Below are 24,747 nucleotides of genomic sequence, written 5' to 3'. Positions count from 1 at the left end.
GTTGACCAGGTTATTTCATGAATCACTGATATTTGTGAGGATGCCTATAAATTGATCAAGGCGATCATTTGCTGCCTTACAGTCTCCTCGTGACTCCAGCATAGCACGGGTGAGGACACGGCCAGTCGGGCGAGCAGCAGCAGCCGGTTGTTGGAGTGTAATTGCGTCGGAGACGCTGGGGATGCCGGAGGAGACGCAAAGGAACGGTGGACCAAACCTCTGCGTATGTGACACCAGTGATGCCAGCACTGAAAAAAATCTAATCCTTTGAATTTAATTTGAACATTTACATCGGTTGCATCTGACTAAAATCTGTTAAAATTACATTTTTTTTTTTTTTAGGACAAGAGGGGTAAATTATGACAGTTGAACACATTTTAATCATGTGCAACCGATGTACATGTTCAAATTAAGGAAATTCAAAGGACTCTTTTTTTTTTTTTTTTTTTTTTTTTCCTCTCAGTGAGGGACGCTGGAGGAATCCTCCACATCTGTGACACCAGAGACGGTGGACGAATCCCGCGAACATGTAGCATGTGGCTGCGACTGCCTGTCGTCTCCTGTGTATTAAAATAATTCATTGAGTAATCAAACAGGGGTCAATTTTTTTGATATCCTCTTTGATATGCTGATGTGCTTCTATTGGAAGCAATCTATTGGATTGCCTGTTTTGGGCACACTTTAGCGGTGGGCAGCTGTCTTCCGCTTCACATCCACCTTAATGTCTGACCACTTCTTTTTTAGTTCAGCGTGTGTGCGCTGTTTTGACTCCACCGCATTGACAGCCGCACACACGCTGTCCCATTCATTCTTCTTTCGCTTGTTGTTAACGCCAGAGGAAAGCGTGCCAAAAGAGGATTTTCTTGGGCACCTCAACTTCATTGAGCAACTTCACATTCAGAAAGATTTTTCTTCATTACCTTCGGGATCTCAGACGCAGGGTTCATTTAAATATGATTTGCATATTTAAATGTGGGATGTACAGAGGAAATGTGCGTGGATTCATGCCAACGCACAGATTCATGCATCTGGATTTTTTTGTGCGTACGACGTTTTCTGCATTTGAGCGTACGCCATGTTTCAGTAGGAAATTCACGCAAGTCTTTGTACATGAGGGCCAAGGTGTTGAAGCTAGCTAGCTTGTTAACCAACTTGCTTGTTAGCTTTCTAGTAGCTAGCTGAGTATTAGTCAGTCGGGAAAAGAAGTTACATCCATTTTATCACGTAAAATTTCCCTTTTTTAAGTTCCTCAGTAAACCATCACCCTAGACTCTGTTTTTATAGATAAAATGATTCCAATATTTGTGCTATTGTTAAGTACTTAAAGCTGTGAGGCAGTCAAATACAGCATAAACAAAAGGCTAATGAGCAATTATCCTGTCTTCCCGTAGTAAAGTTATTTTATTAATGTCATAAATAAATAGTTTGGATGTAAAATTGTTGCTGCCAGAGGAGCGCACACAGGCCGTCCCTGTGGTGCCGTGCAGCTGTGTATGCTACTCTCACCACACTTTCGCTGTAGAAACCTAATAAATAAACAAAATTAGACCTGAAGAAACGGATCAAATTTGCCAGCTGGGCAAACGTACAGTAGGTGGCCGCTGGCATGTCTGCGAGTCTCAGTGGCCGAGCTCAAAAGGTGAACAGGCTTCTTGTTGAAACCGATGTGTTTGAAGAGAAAGTTTAGTCTGTATGGCAGCGTTTCGCTAATGATGCTCTTGGAAGCAAAATGGGCGCGTTTCAGCATGCCCCGCCAATACTAATGCGCTCTAATGAGAGAAGGTTCCAGGCGCGCGGCTGTATTTGCTCACTTCGGCTGCTTGGACACACACTAAGTTCAGTCATGAATCAACAAATCAACAAAGACCCTCCAATGGTCCGCTTCAGTCTAAAAAAGGAAACTTTGGGGAGTACACTTCTGTTCAAATTCACTTTTTTTTTTTTTTTTTAGCCTAACAGGTTAACACACCTCTCTGTAGCTTCACTTCCCCCTGCTGGCAATAAAAAAAACAGTTTTAATTTTTGAATATTAGTTTTAAAAACAATGCGCAGCCAAGACCTTGGTGAGACGTTTAATTAAGCTGGGAAATAACACGCTTTTCGGCCTATGCTTGTCAGACATTAGCAACTGCCGACCGACGTGCCTTCCTAATGCTAACGTCAGTGTGACATATGTTTGCTGACTGGGATCTGGAGTTAATTTAGTATATTTTACTTGTATACATAATTTATAGCGATAGTCCTTGTAGTTTTTTGTGTATATTGGTTATTCATTTTAAGTATATTTGTTTTCACCTTCGTGGATGGTTAAATATGGTGAGTAAAGTTTTGAAGCAACTATACTAGATAGAACAAATTGTTGAAGCTATCACGCTGGCTAGCTAGTTAGCACTAGTTAGCTTTATAGCTAGTGTTGTATAAGTAAAGTAAGTGCACTTTCTAGCAATTTGCCACATTTCCAACTTATATAATTTATAACTGGTTTATAACTGGCTAATTTATAATTAGCCAGTGATCATTACAAGTTGGGTGCAAGTGTCCCGAAATGGCAAAACTCAAATTTTCCTAAAGCGGGTAAATGTCTTTTTCTGTGCTAACGTCAAGCTTCCTGGGTGGTTTGTCAGTTTGCCGAGCTCACGTAATATATGGATGTGTGTTTATTTAGTCTGCAAAGCGGAACAGAGATGTGGCCTCGGCCAATTTTCTATATATTGAGTGGAAAAAAGTATGCTTTTCACAGATGGAAAAAAAAAGTGGGGGAACAGTCAAACAGATTTAGGGCCAACAGATACAAGAGTTCCCACCCCTTCCATCACGTCAAACCACCAACGCTAACACTTTTACTGTTTCTTTTCCAATCATTGCATTTCTCCCCCAGTACAATCATTAGCAAGATTACTACTCAAATCTTGTCAGCATGAGTCGTACGGTAGGCTGGATGTCGCGAGTTGTCCGCTCAGATACTCAAAGCTGGCGGCTCGCAACCTTTTATCCATCTTTGGGTTTGAAGCTCATGAGTGGAAACACATGCTAGATGGTTCAAGTGACACTAATAACGTGCTTACTTGGAGCTCTGGTGAAATCCCACCTGAACGCGGCGGCAACACATGTGGCTAATGCAGACGCTAATGAGGCTGCAAGTAGACTGCAGAGCAGGCTGCGAGATTCAGTAAGGGTGATTATATTTTGGAGCATCATTTTGCATGAGGGAGCGTTATGGACATAGTTCAGGATTGCCTCTCACACTCACGAATGAAGCGCTCTCATACACACAATCAAATTTTTTCATGCACGACTGAAATGCTCTCTCACACACTAATGAGACACTCTCACACCCTCCTGAAATGCTCTCACACCCTACCACAACGTTAATACGTCCTATTGAAACGCTTCCATACAAAGTACTGAAAAGCTCTCACACACAACTGAAACGCTCTCACACGAAACTAAAACACTCACACACACACAACTGAAACGCTCTCATACACATTAATGAAACGCTTTCACACACACTACTTAAACATTCTCATTCACACAACTGAAACTCTCACACACTACTAAAACACTCTCACACACAAATGAAATGCTCTCACACACTACTGAAACGTTCTCGAAAACAAGTGAAATGCTCTCAGGCTCCATTGAAACACTCTCACACACACATTACTGAAATGCTTTCATTCCACAGAAATTCTTTCATTCACAACTGAAACAGTCTCAACACACTACTGAAAAACTCCTACACGTACCACTGAAATCCCACACAACCGCAAGTAAAATGTTCTCACACATCATACTGAAACGCTCTCATATTATATACTGAAATACATGTTTCACCATAAGGATTTGTGATCTGTTTAACAGTCACAGTTATCTAGCCGGACCGGAAAACCTACACTTGACACATCCCATAGCACAAGATAATTGCTCAGGATAATGCTTTGGAGACATCCGATAATCAGACTTTTGCAGACTGTGATCCGAAGGGCGGGGTAAATGCTCAAACACGGCACAATTGTCGGTATGTGTGACAACATCCCCGTAAGCGTCTGGTGTGATGTCTAAAATATTTCGTCAAACAATTGCTTTCAACACAACAGGGCGGGAGAAATTAGTTTCAGGTGTTAAACTTCACACCCTTTCGCACCATTACCACACTCCTCTGTTAAGACTGATTCTACCAAAGCCAAAATCATGGCAGGACAATTCAAACCCCCCACCCCCATTACATGTTGGTGCAATTCATGCAGGACACCAGCACAGGAAAAAAGGCATCTTTTAAATGTAGTGTAAAAAGAGCTCTCGATTGCTGTCGGCTTAATTAAGATAATCTCTGCTGGGATCAAGGCTCTAAATGATTGTTTCCTTCCTGGAAATCTGGGTCTGTTAACTTTGGCACATGTGTGCCAGATGCATTTTTTTCCCTTGGAGCATTTAGATCCATCTGTCCATCCAGGTTCTATACCACATAAAGTGTTCAGGGTCAAGGGTGAGCTGAAGTCTAGCTCAGCTGACTTCGGGCAATTTAAAACTGTGCATACTGTTACAGTGGCATATTAAATATAGATGCTGCCGGGCGGAAACCTTGTATGTCCAAATATGGTCAATTTCATATTTTTTTCCCAAATTGATATAATTGGTCTTTCTCCACATCCTGTGTTATTTTTATGCATTATTAACCAATTTAAAGAGTTGGAAATAGCTTGACAACAAATCTATTAACTCTCTTCAATGCTTGAATTGTCTGAAAAGTGTAAAACTCTGCCTCTCCCCTCACGCTGCGGGAGCCCTGCGGCATTATATGTCGCCTCAAGATTGAAAGTCAGGATGTTTTTTAGACAATAATTAGAAAAAAAATTATTAGGTTAGATACATTTGAGTGTAATCTTGTTTTTAATTTTATTTTGAAATGATTTGCTGTATTGCTGCAGTGCAGAAGGAACTGGTCAGCCACGAAGGTACGTTTGCATGCAGATTCATTTCCGCACATTCCGCCTATACTTTGATGTGGACGGCTGGCGCTAGCAACATGCTGGCGACGTGTCATACCATTTTAATCAATGTTATTAAAAAATGTATTTATTAAATTATTATTATTATTATTATTGAATAAGATATTTAACATGATTTTGGGGTGGTGTTGTATTGATTTTGGTGCACAAAGGATCGCAATATAAGGTATTATACCAACTTGAATGATGCAGTTCTTTGATAACTCAAGCAAGATGACAAAAAAAATAACTTTTTTTTAGGAACTTTTTAGGAATAAAACCTCTGTCTTGTTTTTGATTAACACATGGGCCTACTACACTACTGTTTTCTAATTATGGTCATGACTTATAAAGCGGCGGCACGGTGGCCGACTGGTTAGAGCGTCAGCCTCACAGTTCTGAGGTGCGGGGTTCAATCCCCGTCCCCGCCTGTGTGGAGTTTGCATGTTCTCCCCGTGCCTGCGGTGGTTTTCTCCGGGCACTCCGGTTTCCTCCCACATCCCAAAAACATGCATTAATTGGAGACTCTAAATTGCCCGTAGGCATGACTGTGAGTGCGAATGGTTGTTTGTTTCGATGTGCCCTGCGATTGGCTGGCAACCAGTTCAGGGTGTACCCCGCCTCCTGCCCGATGACAGCTGGGATAGGCTCCAGCACGCCCGCGACCCTAGTGAGGAGAAGCGGCTCAGAAAATGGATGGATGGATGGATGGACTTATAAAGCTAAGTATATTTTTTAGGTGTTACTTGAAAAAAGTATGAGAAGCACTCATTTAAAGGCTCATTTAATTATGGACGCGGCCATTATGGGAGTGTTAGTAGCGGTGAGCTAGTGCCGTGATTACCAACGTTTATGGAGCAAAGGCACATATTTTACAATTGGAAAATCTCACGGCACACCAACAAACAAAATGTCACATGAAGTAGATACATGGCAATGACTGTATCTACTTCCTGCCATCTAATAGAAGAGCATTTATTTGTTCTGTCACTATGCCTCACTGGCATAAACAGAGGAACAAAGATACATTATTTCTTGTATATGAATAATTTTTTTGAGCAGTTAAGTAAAATGTTATCATTTCCCACGGCACACCTGAAGATCATTCATGGCACACTAATATGCCACGGCACACTGGTTGGGAATCATTGAGCTAGTGGATGGGAAGTGAAGAAAAGGAGGGAGGAGCATGAGAGGAGAGAACTGGAGGAGGGCTGCGGGGAGTTGGGGTAGAGGGGGGCTTGAATGCCACCCACTAAGGCAGTTGTGGAGAGGCTGTGGGGGTTGGGCAGCTCACAGGAAACAGTTGTGGCTCCATCCCAGGCCTCACACCGAGCAGCCCTGGGCCACCCAGTCATCCGCAGGCGAGACCCACCAAATGGTCCGAGCCCACAGAGATCTATTTATTTTTCATCCTTTGCTGAGGGGTGGGTGTGGGGACCGGGGAGTGGGTTGGGGGGGTGGGGGAGAGGGGGGGGGGGGGGGGGCACCGAGCTGTTTATTAAACCTTTGATATGTCATGTGTCAGCATCACTTGCGGGAATCGTGTACATATACCTGCTTGTGTATAGTTTCGAGGGGGTCTGAGAGGGTGTGGACACAAAAGAGTGTTTAGACTCAGGGGGGCCTGGAAGTGAAGAGGGAAAATGGGAAGCCTTGCACGCTAAAGGCAAGGCTGAGCTGCATTATGGGCCATTCTCCAGCTGTCCTGGGTTGCTGATGTCATGGTGGAGTGAGCCACGGAATGCAGCGAATGGTGGGGAGAGAAAAGGAGCATGTGGATAAATTTAGGATACCTGCACACTGACTAGGAGTAATGCAAAGTGTCACCATTCTTTGTGAAGGAAATACTGTAGAGTATAAATATATACATGGGCAGATGGCATGATGGCATGATACTCTGATGCTGTTTAATCAGTCAAGGTACATATTTTACATTAGAAGAATTTTAGAAAGATAAGATGATTTCAAAATCGAGGATGGATTTCTTTTGGGGCCCAATGCTGCTTGCTGTGCTTATGTCACAATCATATAGAAAAGTGGTTCTCCAACTTTTCACACCAAGTAATACCTAAAAAAAACATGTGTGCTCTTCAAGTACAGTACCACCATAATGACCAACATGAGAATGGAGTTGCATAGAAGGCCTAAGTGTTCGTCAAAAAAAGAAAGATGTTTTATTCCCAAAAAGTACATTTAATATTATTGCAAGCCAGCAGTGAAACATTTTGTACATTTTGAACATCAACACTGCACTAAAATAGAGGAAAATTGAAACAGTGTAAATGATGCAATTAAACTGTATTGCACATATTTTTAATAAAATTGTGCCTTAAAAATAAACACTTCTAAAAGATTAAATGCAGAGTATTATACTAAAAAGTTAAATAAAACTGAAATGTAACTGTAATTTCCATCTCTCTTTATTTACTTACATTCGTTGATATTTTGTGGAGAAGAATATTTGTTTAGGGGAGCTGGAGATCTGTTATAGGGGGACTGGGACAATGAACATTTGCCATTAACACATATCATCAAATATTTGGGGGGGGGGCTTGAGAAGTTTTTAGGGGGGGCTAAAGCCCCCTAAAATAGGCGTAGCGACACCACTGCCAACCATCTATCCATTTTCTGTACCACTTATCATGCCTGGGGCTGCGGGTGAGCTGGAGCCTATCCCAGCTGACTTTAGAATCAGAATCAGAATCAGAATCAGAATCAGAATCATCTTTATTTGCCAAGTATGTCCAAAACACACAAGGAATTTGTCTCCGGTAGTTGGAGCCGCTCTAGTACAACAGACAGTCAATTTACAGAACACTTTGGAGACATAAAGACATTGACAAAAAACAACAACAAACAACAATTGTGCAAAAAGATGCAGAGTCCTCAGTTCGAATGGCTAATGACGCAATAGTCCGGTGCAATGACCATTGTGCAAAGGGCACTGAGACTTCAAGGAGTGTATGCGGTTTAAAGTGACGAGTACTGCGATAATCTGGGACAATGGTTGTGCAAATGTTACAGATACTCCTCAATCAGTGTGCAAATGAAGCAGATACTACTCTGGCATGAGTGGCCACTATATGCAAATAGTGCAGCACGGCGAGACAACTACAGTGAGTGCACGAGTAATACATAATACAGAATACAGAAATGTGACAACGAACTCAAGTCAAAAAATTGCCAGCTTGTTGTAATGGAATTGTAAGTTAGCTGTTCAAGAAGTTGATTGCAAGAGGGAAGAAGCTGTTGGAATGTCTACTAGTTCTAGTTTGCATTGATCGGTAGCGCCTACCTGAGGGAAGGAGCTGGAAGAGCTGGTGACCGGGGTGGGGAGGGTCCGAGAGGATTTTGCACGCCCTTGTCTTAGTTCTGGCAGCGTGCAAGTCCTCAAGGGTGGGTAGGGGGGTACCGACAATCCTTTCAGCAGTTTTGATTGTCCGTTGCAGTCGGAGTTTGTCCTTTTTTGAAGCGAGGCGGGGTCCACCCTGAACTGGTTGCAAGCCAATCGTAAGGCACAAATAACTATTCATACTCACAATCAAACCTACGGACAAAATATAGTCTTCAATGATCCTACAGTAACATGCAGGTTTTTGGGAGGAAGACGGACAACCTGGAGAAAATCCACGCAACTGAGAGAAAAATATGCATACCACATACAGCCCGGATTCGAACCCACAGGCTCTGAACTGTGAGGCGGAAGAGATGAATACTTTCTGGTATAACATATACTGTCGTATCTACCGTATACCTGTACTGACAATACTCATCAATATTGTCCCTCCCAAATCTGTGCTTCTTGACTGCAGCATGCATGTATGTATATTAGTATTATTAATAATATTATTATTATTAGTAGTAGTAGTAGGAGTAGTGACTGTACATATTAGGAAAAGTAGTACATTTGCTGCTTTGGGTAAAAATCTTATCAACATCCATCCATCCATTTTCTGAGCCGCTTCTCCTCACTAGGGTCGCGGGCGAGCTGGAGCCTATCCCAGCTGTCATCGGGCAGGAGGCGGGGTACACCCTGAACTGGTTGCCAGCCAATCACAGGGCACATAGAAACAAACAACCATTCGCACTCACAGTCATGCCTATGGGCAATTTAGAGTCTCCAATTAATGCATGTTTTTGGGAGTGCCCGGAGAAAACCCACGCAGGCACGGGGAGAACATGCAAACTCCACACAGGCAGGGCCAGGGATTGAACCCAGGTCCTCAGAACTGTGAGGGTGACGCTCTAACCAGTCGGCCACCGTGCCACCTCTTGTTCATTTCATATATTTCATATCACTGGCCTCATATTCCAAGTAGTTGGCATAGTTATAAAAAATTTTTTTAAAAAGCTATTACTCAGTCCCCACATGTTTGATGTTTTTACACCTTAGTGACCAATCTAAAAGGTTGAAAATGTCTCACTCTCTTTGATGATGCAATGCAGTGTTTTTTGTGGTCTCTTGAAAAGTGATTATTTTGGAGGTATGAGGATACCCCCCGACGCCAGTGATATATATTTGAAAAAAGACATAAACAATGTTAATTAGGATTCTTTGTGTGTTTGTTTGTTGCTGACACTTTTGAATAAATAAATATGGCAGGACCCAGCAACATTATTGCTGTTCCTCGGAAACAAAGGTAACAGAAGCGTTAATGTCTTTAATTACTCTTCCGAGTTTCCTGGAATATTGTGCAACAGAATCATATGACATATGACAATACAGCCGTGTAGTAATGTTTAATACATATGCAGTAATTTATGATTCAATATTATCCCACTCCAATGTGCATTCATTGTACAATTATGACTGTAGCAAAATACGTGTAACTAATATGACTATATCCTAACATCTAATGTAATCCTGTGTAGTATTTCGGTACATAATTGTACTTTTAATAATGGCTGGTCGCTGAGGTGGTACATTCAAAGTTAATGACTTTTGAACCCTTCAGACTTTACCTTTACGCATGTGAACACACACACACACATTCATACAGACATACATTTTGAATTGGGGGACAGAAATAGCCTCCTACTGTTGTTTTATTTATGATACTGTGTTGTTATAAGGGAAGGAACTGCCTCAGTGGTTATTTCCAAGTTATTTCTTTCAGTTTTGCGCAGTGTCCACCGAGCATCAATTGGGCCCAAGGGCGCTTTTAAATCAATTACTTTGCTGCCACGTATATTTATTGCATCGGGTAATTTGTATGCGGGAGGTACATAAACATATTATATGTTATTATATTATTTCTTGTAGACTGATGACAACGTTATTACCTCCAAAAAATATTTGTTAGGCTTATTGACGTTAACCTACAACTTTTGTTTTCTGTACTTACGTTTACATCAAGTATTAATTCGCGAATTTGAAATGAAATATTTATTGTTATGATGATGCTATTGTTGTTTATATTTATAACCCGGAAGTGATGGCAATATTCCATATAGCCACTCGCTGGCGCTATAACACAACAGCGCGAGTGTGTTGCCAAGGGCGGGAGAAGAAAAAGACAAAAGTTGCGTCACGCTCACGACGACCAATCACATCGTTAAACACTCGGAAGTAACCAGTTCAAATCTTGGGTGGCGTTTGTGTGGAAGAAAGTTGCCTTTACACTCACGGAGTAATACAAAATGGAGTCAGGATTGTCCAGAATCCTCGTTGGACTCGCTGTGCAGATAAGTCGCAGCGATGGTGAGTGAACAATGTTCTGTAAGTCATGTCGTGTTCGTCGCCTTTCGCGTGTGTGCGTGACCGGCCCGTTGTTTACGTGCATACCCAGGCAGAGTCCATCGGGCCACAGTGAAGTCTGTCGACGCCTTCAAGTCCACCGTAATGGTCGAATGGTGCGAGATCGGTTCCTATCGAGGGAAGGAGGTCAGTCAGAATATGCAAGTTTTGGAAACTGCTCAAAATCCAGTTTATCGCCTGCACAGTTAGTTACTTAGAGAGAGCATAAATGCTGACATTGTACCCAAGTAGAAGTACCAGTGGTGGGCCATCAAGTACTGTAAGAAACACTAAGGGTGTCATGATTAGTTTTAATAACGATTCAATTTCTATCATGATTTGTGGTTGCTGATTCAATTAGAACGCATAATTTTATGCGAATGCAAATCATGTGCGTCAACTTCCATGATTCTTGCTTAAATCTCTACCAAATTTGTAATGTAATAAATTGTGACCAATTGAAAGCACTTTTTTTTTGTTGCCAAACCCCCCAGTTATTATAGTGACTTGAACAATAGTTGAACAAACCAATTATCCTTGACTTCAGATTTCAAAACTACTTATCCATCAGTTTGTGTATATGTGATACTATGATGAGGCGGTGAAACTTTTATAGTGTCAGTGTCATAACGACCCTTTGCGGGAAACCGTACCAACAATGTGGCCCGTGACAAAAATGAGTTTAATACCCCTGGTATATAAAGATAGATACAATTCAGTGTATTTTAAGTATTTTAGATCGATATGTCGTCCAGGTCAACTTGCCAAGCACATAAAAGTAAAAGCAAAAAAAAGTCATCAGAAAAATTTGTCAAGTAAAGAGCAAATACCAGAAAAATCTACTTAAGTACAGTAATGAGTTGTATTATTTGTACTTCCCACCATTGGTGTTTTAACATAGTGTTTCTGCACTTCCTTATTCCACATCCAGCTGGACTTGAACGAGTTGTGTACACTCAACCCAGAGCTGCTTGACCACATCCAATCCACCATTAATGAATGTGATGAAAAATCCCATCCTCATCCTTCAGAGAAGGTGCATTTTCTTATAGTTGCCACGAAATAATATGCAAGTGTATTCATCAGGGTTTTTCCTGGCTCAAATTGAGGTAGAGGTGGTTCATGGCTCAAGCAAATTATTTTTCTGTCAAGTATTTACATGCATTTTATAATTATTTTTATTTTTATTTTTTTTAGATCCTATATTACTCAAAAATACAAAATAAAAATTGAAGTCTGTTTGATATTGAATTAAATATAACAAGTGCATGTGTATACTACAGCAAAGTTAACCAACTTAAACTTGGCTAAAATGTGGCCTTTTTGAATGGTGTTACATTGTCTTGAGCCATTTCAATTACATCGGTAAAATGTCCTCATGCACACTTTGTAGAGTAGTGTTGTCCTTGAAAATAAAAACAACAAAAAAGCAGGCATGCATTTATTTTTCTCCTGCTGACTGTTAAAATCAAAGGAAGTTAGGGTGATTTTTAAGGTCACTTTACTAATGTTGGCTTCATATTTTCCCAAGGAATTACATTTGCGTGATTACAAAAGAAACAGTCTTTCCACAGAACGGTCCACGTTTGCAGTAGGAAAGAATATTTTTTTTCTCCGTTGTCATTTTCGTCAGCAGTTTTAAGAGCGCCTTCCAACAATTTATGATACAACGCCACTGTGGCGTAGTCATACAATTGCAGGTGAAATGAAAATAACCCTGGTGTTCCTCAATTTTTGTTTCCTTAGAAGTACAAGGGCCGCCTGCGCTCATCCCGGATTCCTGGCCCGGCCTCCTGTACGTACATAAAAGCCACAGTATGACTTGTTCTCAATTAGTATTCTGGATCTTGTTACCTAATGCTGTGCTTCCCTCTAAAAGCCTCGTCTACTGCATCAGCGGACAAGACTGAAGAGACAGGTCGGCAAGGCAATGCATGCGCCATCCCTCCCTCTCATTTAGCAAATCACTCATTCTCTTATCACACCTGTTGGTGGAATCAAGGTGTAAGTGCATTGCAACCAACCTTGGGAGAGGGCTGACCTTATCACTTATTACGTACTGTATATGGATGTTTGTGATCTCGCTCCACCAATACTTTATTTGTAGCAAATTTAAAGGGGACATGTTAGAAAATGTTCTCTCTACAATTTAAAGGGGACCAGAACAGGGGAGCAACAGAATTAACAGCAGCGGTTTTACATTCTCTTCTTCAGAGAAGTAGTCAATCGGCAAATTCTGAGAGATTGCTGCTACCATATATGGTCAAATGGAGGTATTTTTCAATGCAAATGAGGCTAAATGTGGGCAAGTGTGGCTGTTTAGGACAGGTGGGATGTATCAACACATTACTTACTGGTGTGCGTAAGACAGGTTTCTGCACTATAAACGAATTCTACGCACTCTTTGATAAATGAGGCCCCAGGTGTCTCAAACATTCTTTGGTCAAAGTGAAGGATAAAAAATCGAACCGCTTGACAGACTGGTTCAAATAGCTCTGTTTTGGAGGACAGGTTCTGCTTCATGCAAATGCAAATTATGGCTTTTGTTACCATAACAACAAGGAGGCTGAGCTTGGCAGGGCATTGCGGGTACTTGGTGTTGCCAAATTTGTCGCTACATTTATTAACTTTTCCGACTTATCAAGATAAAATATATATTTATTTAACAGAGTAGCAACAAATATGACTTTCTATTGTGTTGTTGAAGACTCCCTATGGCCTGCTCATTCCTCTGCATCCAGACTGCAAATGAGTGGTGCTTGTGCAAAGCCGCCACTGATAATTTAACCATATAACCAGCCGTTGCTTGACAATGGCGGATCTATGAGCCTGGGTGCCCAATCACGGACTGAGAAATTCTGTGTGGGGGTGGTTATGTAAATGACCCCATTATTTTTTGGCTTAGACATGAAGTTCGGCTGGACAAACTTGGTTGTTTAGTTTCACACTTAATGGATTGGCAGGTTGTCCAGAGAGCAAATGATTTGTATTAAAAAAAAACTATTAAAAATAACACATCCTACCTCCGTAGTATGTCTCCCTAAAGTGATGACAGTGACAGAAACATTTTGGTTTTGCCACTATGAGAACATGGCAAAGACTCAAAGAGCATGAGGTTTCTCTTCTCGGATGTCCTAGAAGTAGTTCGCCAGTGCTGACTGATGTTTCTCTCTCTCCCCCCCCCCTTCTTAATTACAGTTGTTGGTCGGTCTCAGGTTAGACAGACGAGCCGGTTCCAGCCTCAAGCTACCATCTCTACGCCATCTTCCAATAGAAATCCCCGACCGGTATCCCCCGAGCTTGCAACTTCGTCAGACCTCCCAAATTCTGGTTGGTAGAAAATTCATCCATCAATCCATTTTCTTCCGCTTATTTGAAGTTGGGTCGCGAAGGCAGTAGCTTTAATAGGAAGCCCAGACTTCCCGCTACCCAGCCACTTCAACCAGCTCTTCAGTGGGGATCCCGAGGCGTTCCCAGGCTAGCCAGGAGACATAGTCTCTCCAGCCTGTCCTGGGTCGTCCCCGGGGTCTCCTCCCGGTGGGACGTGCCCGGAACACCCCACCAGGGAGGCAGCCTAATCAGATGTCCGAACCACCTCATCTCGTGCCTCTCAATGTGGAGGAGTAGTGGCTCTACTCTGAACCCTTCCTGGATGAGCTTCTCACCCTATCTCTAAGGGAGAGCCCGGACAGCCTGCGCAGGAAACTCATTTCGGCCGCTTGTATCTGGGGTCTTGTTCTTTCGATGACAACCCACAGCTCATGACCATTGATGAGGGTAGGAATGCAGATTGACCGGTAAATTGAGAGCTTTGCCTTTCGGCTTCGCTCCTTCACCACAACAGACCGATGCAAAGTCCGCATCACTGCAGACGCTGCGCCGATCTGCCTGTCGATCTCCCGTTCCATTCTTTCCTCACTCATGAACAAGACCCCAAGATACTTGAACTCTTCCACTTGGGACAGGATCTCATCCCCAACCCAGAGAGGGGACCCCACCCTTTTCTGATTGAGGACCATGGTCCCAAATTTGGAGGTGCTGATTTTCATCCCAACAGCTTCACACTCTGCTGTGAACCACTCCAGTGAGATTTGAAGATCACGACTTGATGGAGCCAACAGAACCACATCGTCTGCAAAAAGCAGAGATGCAATACTGAGGCCACCAAACCGGACCCCTTCTACGCCTCTGCTGCGCCTGGAGATTCTGTCCATAAAAGTTATGAATGGAATCGGTGACTAAGTGCAGCCTTGGCGGAGTCTAACCCTCACCGGGAACGAGTCCGACTTACTGCCGGATATGCTGACCAAACTCTGACTCCGGTTGTACAGGGACCGAACAGCCCGTATCAGGGGGTTCGGTACACCATACTCCCGACGCACCGTCCACAGGACTCCCCGAGGGACATGGTCGAACGCCTTCTCCAAGTCCACAAAACACATGTAGACTGGTTGGGCGAACTCCCATGCACCCTCGAGGACCCTGCTCCTCCTGAATCCAAGTTTTGGCTTCCTGACGGACCCTCCTCTCCAGCACCCCTCAATAGACCTTACCAGGGAGGCTGAGGAGTGTGATACACCTGTAGTTGGAAAACACCCTCCGATCCCCCTTCTTGATAAGGGGTCCCACCACCCCAGTCTGCCAATCTAGAGGTACTGTCCCCGATGTCCACGCGATGTTGCAGAGGTGTGTCAACCCAGACATCCCCACAACATCCAGAGCCTTTAGGAACTCCGGGGAGATCTCATCCACCCCCAGGGCCTTGCCACTGAGGAGGTTTTTAACCACCGGTGACCTCGACCTCAGAAATAGGAGAGCCCGCCTCAGAGACCCCAGACTCTGCTTCCTCATGGGAAGGCGTGTCGGTGGAATTGAAGTCTTCGAAGTATTCTCCCCACCTACTCACGTTGTCTCGAGTCGAGGTCAGCAGGGCCCCATCCCCACTATACACAGTGTTGATGGTGCACTACTTCCCCCTCCTGAGACGCCGGATGGTAGACCAGAATTTCCTCGAAGACGTCAGAAAGTCCTTCCCCATGGCCTCACTGAACTCCTCCCACGCTCAAGTTTTTGCCTTAGTGATCACCAAAACTGCATTCTGCTTGGCCAGCCGTCCCATCAGCTGCCTCAGGAGTCCCACAGGTCTTCAGCTTGACTGCATCCCTCATTGCCGGTGTCCACTAACGGGTACAGGGGTTACCGTCATGACAGATACCGACCACCTTACGGCCACAGCTCAGGTCAGCCGCCTCAGCAATGGAGGCGTGGAACACTCAGACTCAATGTCCCGCGCCTTCCCTGGAACAGTACTTCTACCGTAGGTGGGAGTTGAAACACATTCTGACAGGGGATTCTGCCAGACGTTCCCAGCAGACCCTCACAATACGTTTGGGTCTGCCAAGTCAGACTGGCATCGTCCCCCACCATCGGAGCCAACACACCACCAGGTGGTCATCAGTTGACCGCTCCGCCCCTCTCTTCACCAGAGTGTCCAAGGCATGCAGCCACAAGTCCGATGACACGACCACAAAGTCGATCGTCGAACTGCGGCCTAGGGTGTCCTGGTGCCAAGTGCACGTGTGGACACCCATGGTGTTCGCTATGGACAATCCGTGGTGAGCACTGAAGTCCAATAACAGAACACCACTCAAGTTCTGATCGGTGGGCCGTTCCTTCCAATCACGCCCTTCCAAGTCTCACTGTCATTGCCCACATGAGCATTGAAGTACCCAGCAGAACGATCGAGTCCCCAGTGGGAGTGCTCTCCAGAGTGGAAGAGAGTCCAACCCCTCTTGAGAAGACTAGTACCCAGAGCCCACGCCATGTGTGGAGGCGAGCCCGACTATATCTAGTCGGAAGTTCTCGACCTCGCATACCAGCTCTGGCTCCTTCCCCGCCAGAGTGAGAAAATCCTCACCTCTCAAATGTCCTTCACACGTTTGCTGACTTTGACATATTCTTTCGCTTTGCATAGGGATTCCTAATGAGATGACACAAAAGAGGAAGGTCAAACCAACTTTATCTGTGCCCCGATCAGCCATGAAAGAAAATGATGAACCGGAGAAGATTCCTCGATCGTCTAGAGTTAGAGGTCAGTTACCAGTTGGTCTTAAAACATTGTGATATATGCACTAAATTGCTGTTTCCCAACTTTTTATGAGGCCCAGGCACACATTTTACATAACTCACAATGTGTGAAATCTCAATCTGTTTCGTTAAACAAAAAGCTATTATTCTGTTGTGCAAATGGAAACAGATGGATTCAGTAGTTAATTGCACCTTCTCCCTCTAGTGGAAGAGCATTTAATTGTTCTGCCTGTCACAATATGTCGCTGGCATAGAAATACAAATACAAATACAGTGGAACCTCTGTTTAAGAATGAGGGTGTAAACATCATTGGTTATGTGCGTCACATATTGCAAGGATTTTTTTTTTTTCTTTGCTCTAAATTAGCTTCAAGCCAAAGGAAAACCGTGGTTTCCCAGGTGCTCAACAAAGGGAGCAAAAGACTGTCTAGTGTTGTCAAACCACCTGAGGTGCAGACCAAGAAGGGCAAGGTTAGTCGTTGTCTTTTCTCTCCTCTTCCAATTTTTAAATGAAACTCGTTGCAGTACAAGTGATCTTCACCCTCCTGTGTTCACTTTCCAAGTTCAAAGAGCTGCCACGGCCCAACCAGAAATTCTACGAAATGATCCAAGACTTCCGAGAGACCTTGGAAACCATCCCGTTATCAATCACCGACGTGGTGCGTTTATACTCGAGCACCATCTGCGATGATTACAAACTGTGGTTTGCTTTTTTTTTTTTTCTCTCCCAAATTAACTCTTATTATAGCTTTATCATATTTTTGCAGACTGAACCTCAAAGGATTTGTGTTTGTGTACGCAAACGACCCCTGAACAAGCAAGGTGTGTACATCACGCTGATGCCAAAAATGGAACCGCTATGCCTTTCGCAAGTCTTAAGACCTTTTCATCCTGTGTGTTAGAGCTGAATAGAAGGGAGATTGATGTGGTCTCAGTGCCTGGGAGAGGCGCCCTGCTAGTCCACGAGCCAAAGCAAAAAGTGGACCTGACCAAGTACTTGGAAAACCAGATCTTCCAGTTTGACTACTCATTTGATGAAACATCCACCAATGACTTGGTCTACAGGTAATGTGTCCTTTAGCACATTAGTGGTACCTTGACTTAAGTACGAGCAACCTGAATTATGTGGGAGTTTTTTTTTTAGCCATTGCAAGCAGCAGCGGTTTGTGGAAAAAGTCTTAAAAGAGGCTTCAAGCTGTTTATTGACACTCCCAATTGAAGTTTACTATCAAAATAAACATAAAACAAAAGAATTATCCATAATGTATTTAAAACCCCATAACTTTGCCACTAGCTTATTGCTAACACACAATGCAAAACGCCAGCATAGACGCGGTTGCGGTGTTATAACCCTTTTAAGCAACGAATATTTGAACTCAAACGGTGCAGCTGTACAAGTAGACAGACAATATAAAACTAAAAAAATATATATTTTTAAAATCAATTTGCAAACTTTTTTCCCCCGATTACTACTTATTCACTGATTATTGTTGTTTATTTGGTATTGTTTGATTAAACAAAACCAAATGGCAGTCAAGCAATATTGCATGAGAGGGAATGACGTTTGACTCGCCAACCTTTTTGAAACAGAGCCGCTACATGGGTAGTGATTAATAATAAGGTCTAGGAAGTTTGACATACACTTCTGAGGCCCCATGTTAATTACAGGTTAGTCATACTACAGCTGCAAATAGCTATGGTATTATTTTTGTAATAGATGAAACTGACATTTTTTTCCATTAACTGATTATGATTCAGTTAATGGATTAGACTAACTCCTCAGAAAATGGGCAAAAATGTTGATCATTGCTTTCCAAGTTAAAAGCAGATGATTTCAAATGTCTTATTTTGAATAAACACCAAGATAATCCATCTGCTTTCATGGAGGACTTCAGAAATCAGAGAACATTTCCTGTTGAGAGGCCTAAATCAGAGGATTTGGACAATTTTAAATCAAATGATTCATTCCATTATGAAAATGGGTAAGGATGTCCCGTAATCGAAGATCGGAGTCGTAAACGTGATTTCCCCCACCCAGCTGATCGAGTGAAAAAGATCGGTTTTATTCATTTTCTGACATTTTAAATGTCTCAAAGTGACAAAATAGTACAAAGATCTTGCCAAATGGAACAGTAATAGCTTTGTTTTATATTAAACATTTTGGGGTACTTTCAGTACTAGTATAATATAAGTGACTGAAAGAGACACGCAGACTCAGTGTGTTTGTGTGCGCGTACGTGACACGCACAAAAACACAGTCTCTTCCATCACTGAGTGTGCTTGACACCCCAGGTGTAGTTTACTGTAAAACTAAAAGCGCAACAAAAAGAATTACACACATTGTATATTTAGATACAAGACACACACTATGTACTGTATATAAGCATGTATCGGATCTGGACAGTATATTTATAAAACTACTTAAAATCAAAGACTCTGACTCAGGTGCAAAAAAATGTGATTGGGACAGCCCTAAAAATGGGTGTTGATTAATTTGATAATCAATTGGTTTTCAATTATTCGACTAATTGTTGCACCTCTAGTTTTCAGTTAAAAAAAACAAAGATTTGGACATACAATGACTACGATGATATGCGATTGGTCACCATTGCAAAAGCAGGATGGTTTACCTTAAGAGACTTAGCAAAAGGTCTATGAGCTTGCAAGTTGTTTTTTTATTCTCCTCACCTACTTTTTACTGTATGCTCCCCAGGTTTACTGCAAAGCCTTTGGTGCAGTCCATATTTGAAGGGGGCATGGCCACATGTTTCGCATATGGGCAGACAGGAAGTGGGAAAACTCACGTGAGTGTCTTACTGAATGTGGAGTAAAGTTGGTGTGTAGTGGTCTTCTAGTGGTTTGACTTGTCTTCTGCTTGTACAGACCATGGGTGGGGATTTCTCAGGAAAGCAGCAAAACTGTGCCAAGGGAATCTACGCCTTAGCAGGTGAGACTCCAGAACAGCGGCAAATCCGAAGTTCGTTTTATGGTTGTTGACTTCCCTGACATATTTCTCCCTTTTTTTTAGCCCAAGATGTTTTCACCAGCCTCCATCACTGGAAGTACAACAACCTAGATCTGTCTACCTATGTCAGCTTTTTTGAGATCTACAATGGAAAAGTAAGCTCTCGCTCTCTGTCTGTCTCTCTCTTGTTCTCATCTCTGAGATCATGTTTCTCCTCCTTGGCTGTCTGCAGGTGTACGATCTGCTGAATAAGAAGGCCATGCTTCGGGTGCTGCAGGACGAGCATCAGCAGGTGCAGGTCGTGGGCCTGGAGGAGGTCTACGTGTCCACTGCGGACGAGGTCATTAAGATGATACAGCACGGCAGTGCTTGCAGGTATGAGTTGAACCATTTAAAGGAGAGACATTATGCTTTTTTTCGTAATTTAAAACATTTCCCACGTGTCTTAAGATGTCTGTGGAATGATTTTGTCAAAGTACCCCGCGAATCAAGAATTTTCGGCCCTTTACACACCCGGTTTATTGTTTTGACGAAATCGGCCAAAGAGCTGGCCCTTTCTCATGAAAGTCAGCCAGCCCTCATCCCGAGCAAAAAACTAATCGAGCTAACTAACTAAACTTACATTAATTATACTTAAAAAATAAAATTTTATTTGGAGAAAATGCACTTTAGGTGTACAAGCACATGAATATTCTCCATAACAACCCAGGCTAAACTTAAAATCTAATTACTAAAAGAATGTACAATGAAAGAAAGAAAAGAGAGAGACAGAAAATTTGCTTGGACCAATTACAGAAGTACTTTTCTATTTAGACAGGGCTTCAGTGTTATCTTGTCACATTTTAGGATGTGTCAGAAAGGTTACAAAAACAGCAAATGAGATTTTAGGATCCACAGAAAAAAAAAGTGAATGAGTGAATTGATGAATACTAAACTGCAAATATCTGCAAGGCATTACTGTACTGTATTTGTGTACTGTAAAAACCATTAAAAATGTCAATTCAATCAATTATGATGACCACACCCCCTACCCTAGAACATCTGGTCAGACTTCGGCCAACACAAACTCCTCGCGCTCCCACGCCGTCCTCCAGATCATCCTCAGACGTAAAGACCGTGCCACAACGCTGCACGGCAAGTTCTCCCTGGTCGACCTGGCGGGCAACGAGCGCGGCACCGATGTCAGCAGCAACGACCGATCCACCTTGGTGGAGACGGCCGAAATCAACCGCAGCCTCTTGGCCCTGAAGGTGTAACTAGGAACTAACTATAACAAGGACGACTTGTAACGTGTCAGCTAGTTGATGTCACGGCATTTGAGGCCCAACCTCAATGTTTTCGTGTGATTCCACTCAAATTGCAGGAGTGCATCCGTTCACTCGGCATGAACAGCGATCACATTCCTTTCAGGATGAGCACTTTGACCAAGGTCCTCCGGGATTCCTTCATCGGAGAGAATTCCAGAACCTGCATGGTACGTAAATATTTCGGATGTTACCTATGACCCCTGCTACAATATGAGTGAAAGCGTAAAATACAATAATAAGGACCAAGCGCTGCCCAAATAGTGCCACCTAAAAGAATGTTTATAATTGTCTATAGTAATAATTTAAACGGTAAATATACCACAAACTATGAGCCCAAAGCACTGTAATAAAGCACTTTTGAAATTCATTTTACATTACACTTCAGGATAAATGGCTTAGGGATTCATCCATCCATCCATTTTCTGAGCAGCTTCTCCTCACTAGGGTCGCGGGCGTGCTGGAGCCTATCCCAGCTATCATCGGGCAGGAGGCGGGGTACACCCTGAACTGGTTGCCAGCCAATTGCAGGGCACATACAAACAACCAACCAGTCGCACTCACAGTCACACCTACGGGCAATTTAGAGTCTCCAAATCATTTCATGTTTTTGGGATATGGGAGGAAACCGGAGTGCCCGGAGAAAATCCACGCAGGCACGGGGAGAACATGCAAACTCCACACAGGCAGGGCCGGGGATTGAACCCTGGTCCTCAGAACTGTGAGGCTGACGCTCTAACCAGTCGTCCACCGTGCTGAGGCTTAGGGATTCATTTTGCAAAAAATGCAATGAAAATGTGCATTATACATGTACGGTATATGCGATAAAGACGTTCTTGTAACTTCTTCCACCAGCAACCCAGGCTAAAATTAGCTTCTTCCCGATATACAAAGCTTGTCGCTCAGTCGAGATGCATCACTTCAACATCCTTCCCCCCACCAAGGTACTACTTTCCTATTAGCCAGGGCTTTGGTACAACCTTGTTCAGAAAGAGCACAGATGCCCTCAACTTCTTCTACAAAATATCTTGATAAACTTGTGAATACATTTTTCAATTAATGAAAAAAATCTGTCCAGGCCCTGTGGTGGAAGAGCACGCCCATACCATGATTCTCTCTCCGTCATGCTTCACAGTTTGGCTAAGGTTTTAATGTTGGTGTGCTGTGCCAGTTTTCCTCCACACAAGACGTTGTGTCTTCCGCCAAACAATTCAGTGTTGGTTTAATCTTTCCACAGAATATTTTGCCAGTAGTGCTGTGGAACATACAAGTGCTCTTTAGCAGACTTCAAACGTGCAGCTGTTTTGTTTTTTTAAAGTCTGCAACGGCTTCCTCCTTGATATTCTCTCATGAACACCATTCTTGTTTAATATTTGTCAATACAGATTTTGTTCCAGTGATTTCTGTAAGTCTTCAGATGACACTCCAGATTAGGGTTCTTTGTTTACCTAATTGAGCATTCTGCACTGTGCTCTTGCAATCATCTTTACAGGATAGCCACTCCTTGGAAGAGAAGCAACAGTGCTAAACTTTCTCCATTTTTATGGACATTTTGTCTCACCGTGGACAGATGAACTTAAAAAACTTTGATACATACTTTTGTAATCTTTTCCAGCTTTTTAGAAAAGTCAACAATTCTTAAATATACATCAATTTTTTCAGCAAGGCATGGTACACATCAGGCAATGCATCTTGACAAGAGACCTTTCTAAACTGTTGTGTTTTCTGGTGGCCAAAGCAGCTTTCAGCCACACCTCCACTTTTGTCTCATTGATTGGACTCCAGGTGGGCTTACACCTGACTCTGATTCGCTCTTGGAGAATCCTTAGCCGAGAGGTTCACTTTTTCCTCCCTGTCATATGAATGTTAACATATTATTTGCAGTTAAAATATAAAAATATAATTGTTTGTGTGGTATTAGTTCAAGCAGACTGTTCGCTTGTGACTTAGTTGATCAGACAATGTTTTATGACCAATTTATGCAGATGTTTAAGAATTTTCAAAGGGTTCACATTTGTTTCCAACTGTATTTCCAGAAAGAAATGTTTGTGCTGGTAATTGTTTGATTGGCTTTTTTTTTCTGCATAGAACAGCAACTACCCAAAGTGTGTTCATTCTCATGAACTGCCTATCTTTCGTTTCTCCTGATCAGATTGCAATGGTGTCGCCAGGAATGACTTCATGCGAATATACAATGAACACACTACGTTACGCTGACAGGTAAACATTTCTTGGTGCTAAATGACAAAGCTGTCTCCCTCCGATTTTATGTGCTTCATTCAATTGGATTAACTTGAAATAATGTTTTATTTCACAGAGTGAAGGAGCTGAACGGGAAGTCCAAAGCCAGCGTAGAAGCCAAAGCACAGGACCCAATGAACTGCTCTTCAGAGGAGGTCCGCACACCCAGCTTATGACTTAGTTAGAAAGACAAATGGGCATACTTGGAAATTTTAATGGCTTAAACACCTGTTGTGACTTTTGTCGTGTGTAACCTTCTTATGTGTTACAGGACAATGTTGTGGACACCAGCGTCTATGATGCCATTAGCCACGTGGCGGACCTGGAGGAGAAGGTCTATATAGAGCTCCAGGTAGCCTTTCTTCACTTTGCTCCATACTGTATTTTGACATTTTAAATCTAATAAATTTTTAATTGAAATGACAACAAAACTTAATGCTTTTTTTATTTGTTTGTTTTGTTAAGAGCCTTTGTCAGCGAGGGAATGAAATTGTCAAGTCAATGGAGCAAACGTCATATAACATTGAGGCTGGACTCCCCCACCTCATGGACTTTTCACAGTCCTCCAAGTTAACAGGTTTGTGCATATCACATCAAATCAATTCAAATTCACTTATTCAAGACTGGAATGTGGGAATTGTTTAATCAAACTAAAGCCCAGTCTAACATGTCTTTGTTGCTTCAATCCCATCAACAGAATTAGTGCTGGCGTTGCAGGCTGCTGTGGCAGAGGAGGGAAAGGCCCGATTCACCCACTGAGTCACCAATCACATTGTTTGTTGATGCAATTAACTGTTTATCTTTAATTAATTAGGGTCTGTAACCTACCCCTAAAGGAAATGAATGTGAGCACTACTTAAATAAAAATGTTTAGCTTTTTGGCTGCTTCACATTTTTGTCTAAAACAAATTTTAACTCCAGTGGAAGTGGTTGTTTGAACTATCATGAGGTTATGTGTTCATGTCAGCAAAATTCCTTCAAAGAAAGATTTAAATGTATGCTTTGAATCCGAAAAGAAAATCACATACGGCTTGTCTCTTACTAGCTAGTTAACGGGGGCTGAGTAAGCAACCATTCGTTCATTAATTTTCCGTGCCACTCATTCTCACTAGGGTCAGGCTGCCAGCTATCTTTGGGGGAGAGGCGGGGTACACCCCGAACTGGTCACCAGCCAATTGCAGGAATTAAAAACTTGACTAAAGACCTACAAAATCTAAATTATTACAATTGTATTTCATTTAGTTAACCTCCAGTATTGGTTTGAGAGGGGAAAATACAAAGATAACCCTAGTTAGCGCTTGATTATTGTTTTTTTTGTGTATTTATATTAATCTCTGGAGGGGAAATTTATAAACAAATGAACAATAGTCAATATCTGCACCCCAAGTCAAATGCGTGGCCCGACAACACGCTCAGAGC

At 42.6% G+C, this 24,747-nt stretch overlaps 1 protein-coding gene across 2 annotated transcripts; it reads left to right on the top strand.

The window, feature by feature from the left end:
• Positions 1-10,535: 10,535 nt before the first annotated feature.
• kif2c (kinesin family member 2C) lies at positions 10,536-24,207 on the top strand. 2 transcript variants are annotated; one of them, XM_061798314.1, is made up of 22 exons: positions 10,536-10,695; positions 10,784-10,878; positions 11,663-11,767; positions 12,478-12,526; positions 12,611-12,649; positions 13,930-14,061; positions 16,706-16,822; positions 17,186-17,289; positions 17,382-17,477; positions 17,586-17,640; positions 17,721-17,883; positions 19,532-19,622; positions 19,702-19,765; positions 19,847-19,938; positions 20,016-20,158; positions 20,820-21,033; positions 21,147-21,257; positions 23,240-23,307; positions 23,405-23,483; positions 23,600-23,680; positions 23,794-23,905; positions 24,026-24,207. In XM_061798314.1, exons 1-22 carry the CDS (start codon positions 10,635-10,637, stop codon positions 24,085-24,087), a joined length of 2,133 nt encoding a protein of 710 aa, XP_061654298.1. In that variant the 5' UTR covers positions 10,536-10,634; the 3' UTR covers positions 24,088-24,207. The 2 variants fall into 2 exon arrangements, with proteins under 2 accessions (XP_061654298.1, XP_061654299.1); XM_061798315.1 differs by lacking the exon at positions 12,611-12,649.
• The last annotated feature ends 540 nt before the right edge of the window (positions 24,208-24,747 follow it).

The sequence above is a fragment of the Phyllopteryx taeniolatus genome, chromosome 14 (genome assembly GCF_024500385.1).
Source record: "Phyllopteryx taeniolatus isolate TA_2022b chromosome 14, UOR_Ptae_1.2, whole genome shotgun sequence".
In the NCBI taxonomy this organism is placed as follows: Eukaryota; Metazoa; Chordata; class Actinopteri; order Syngnathiformes; family Syngnathidae; genus Phyllopteryx; species Phyllopteryx taeniolatus.
The sequence above is the reverse complement of the archived record's forward strand: the minus strand, read 5'-3'. Positions and strand labels throughout refer to the sequence as shown.

What these genes read in the sequence shown, in the direction of transcription:
- kif2c (XM_061798314.1), top strand. Translation starts at nt 10,635, where the DNA reads ATGGAGTCAGGATTGTCCAGAATCCTCGTTGGACTCGCTGTGCAGATA. An exon ending in GGACAAGACTGAAGAGACAG is followed by an intron (nt 12,650 to 13,929) that starts GTCGGCAAGGCA and finishes TCTTAATTACAG; the next exon opens with TTGTTGGTCGGTCTCAGGTT. An exon ending in CGTTATCAATCACCGACGTG is followed by an intron (nt 17,478 to 17,585) that starts GTGCGTTTATAC and finishes ATATTTTTGCAG; the next exon opens with ACTGAACCTCAAAGGATTTG.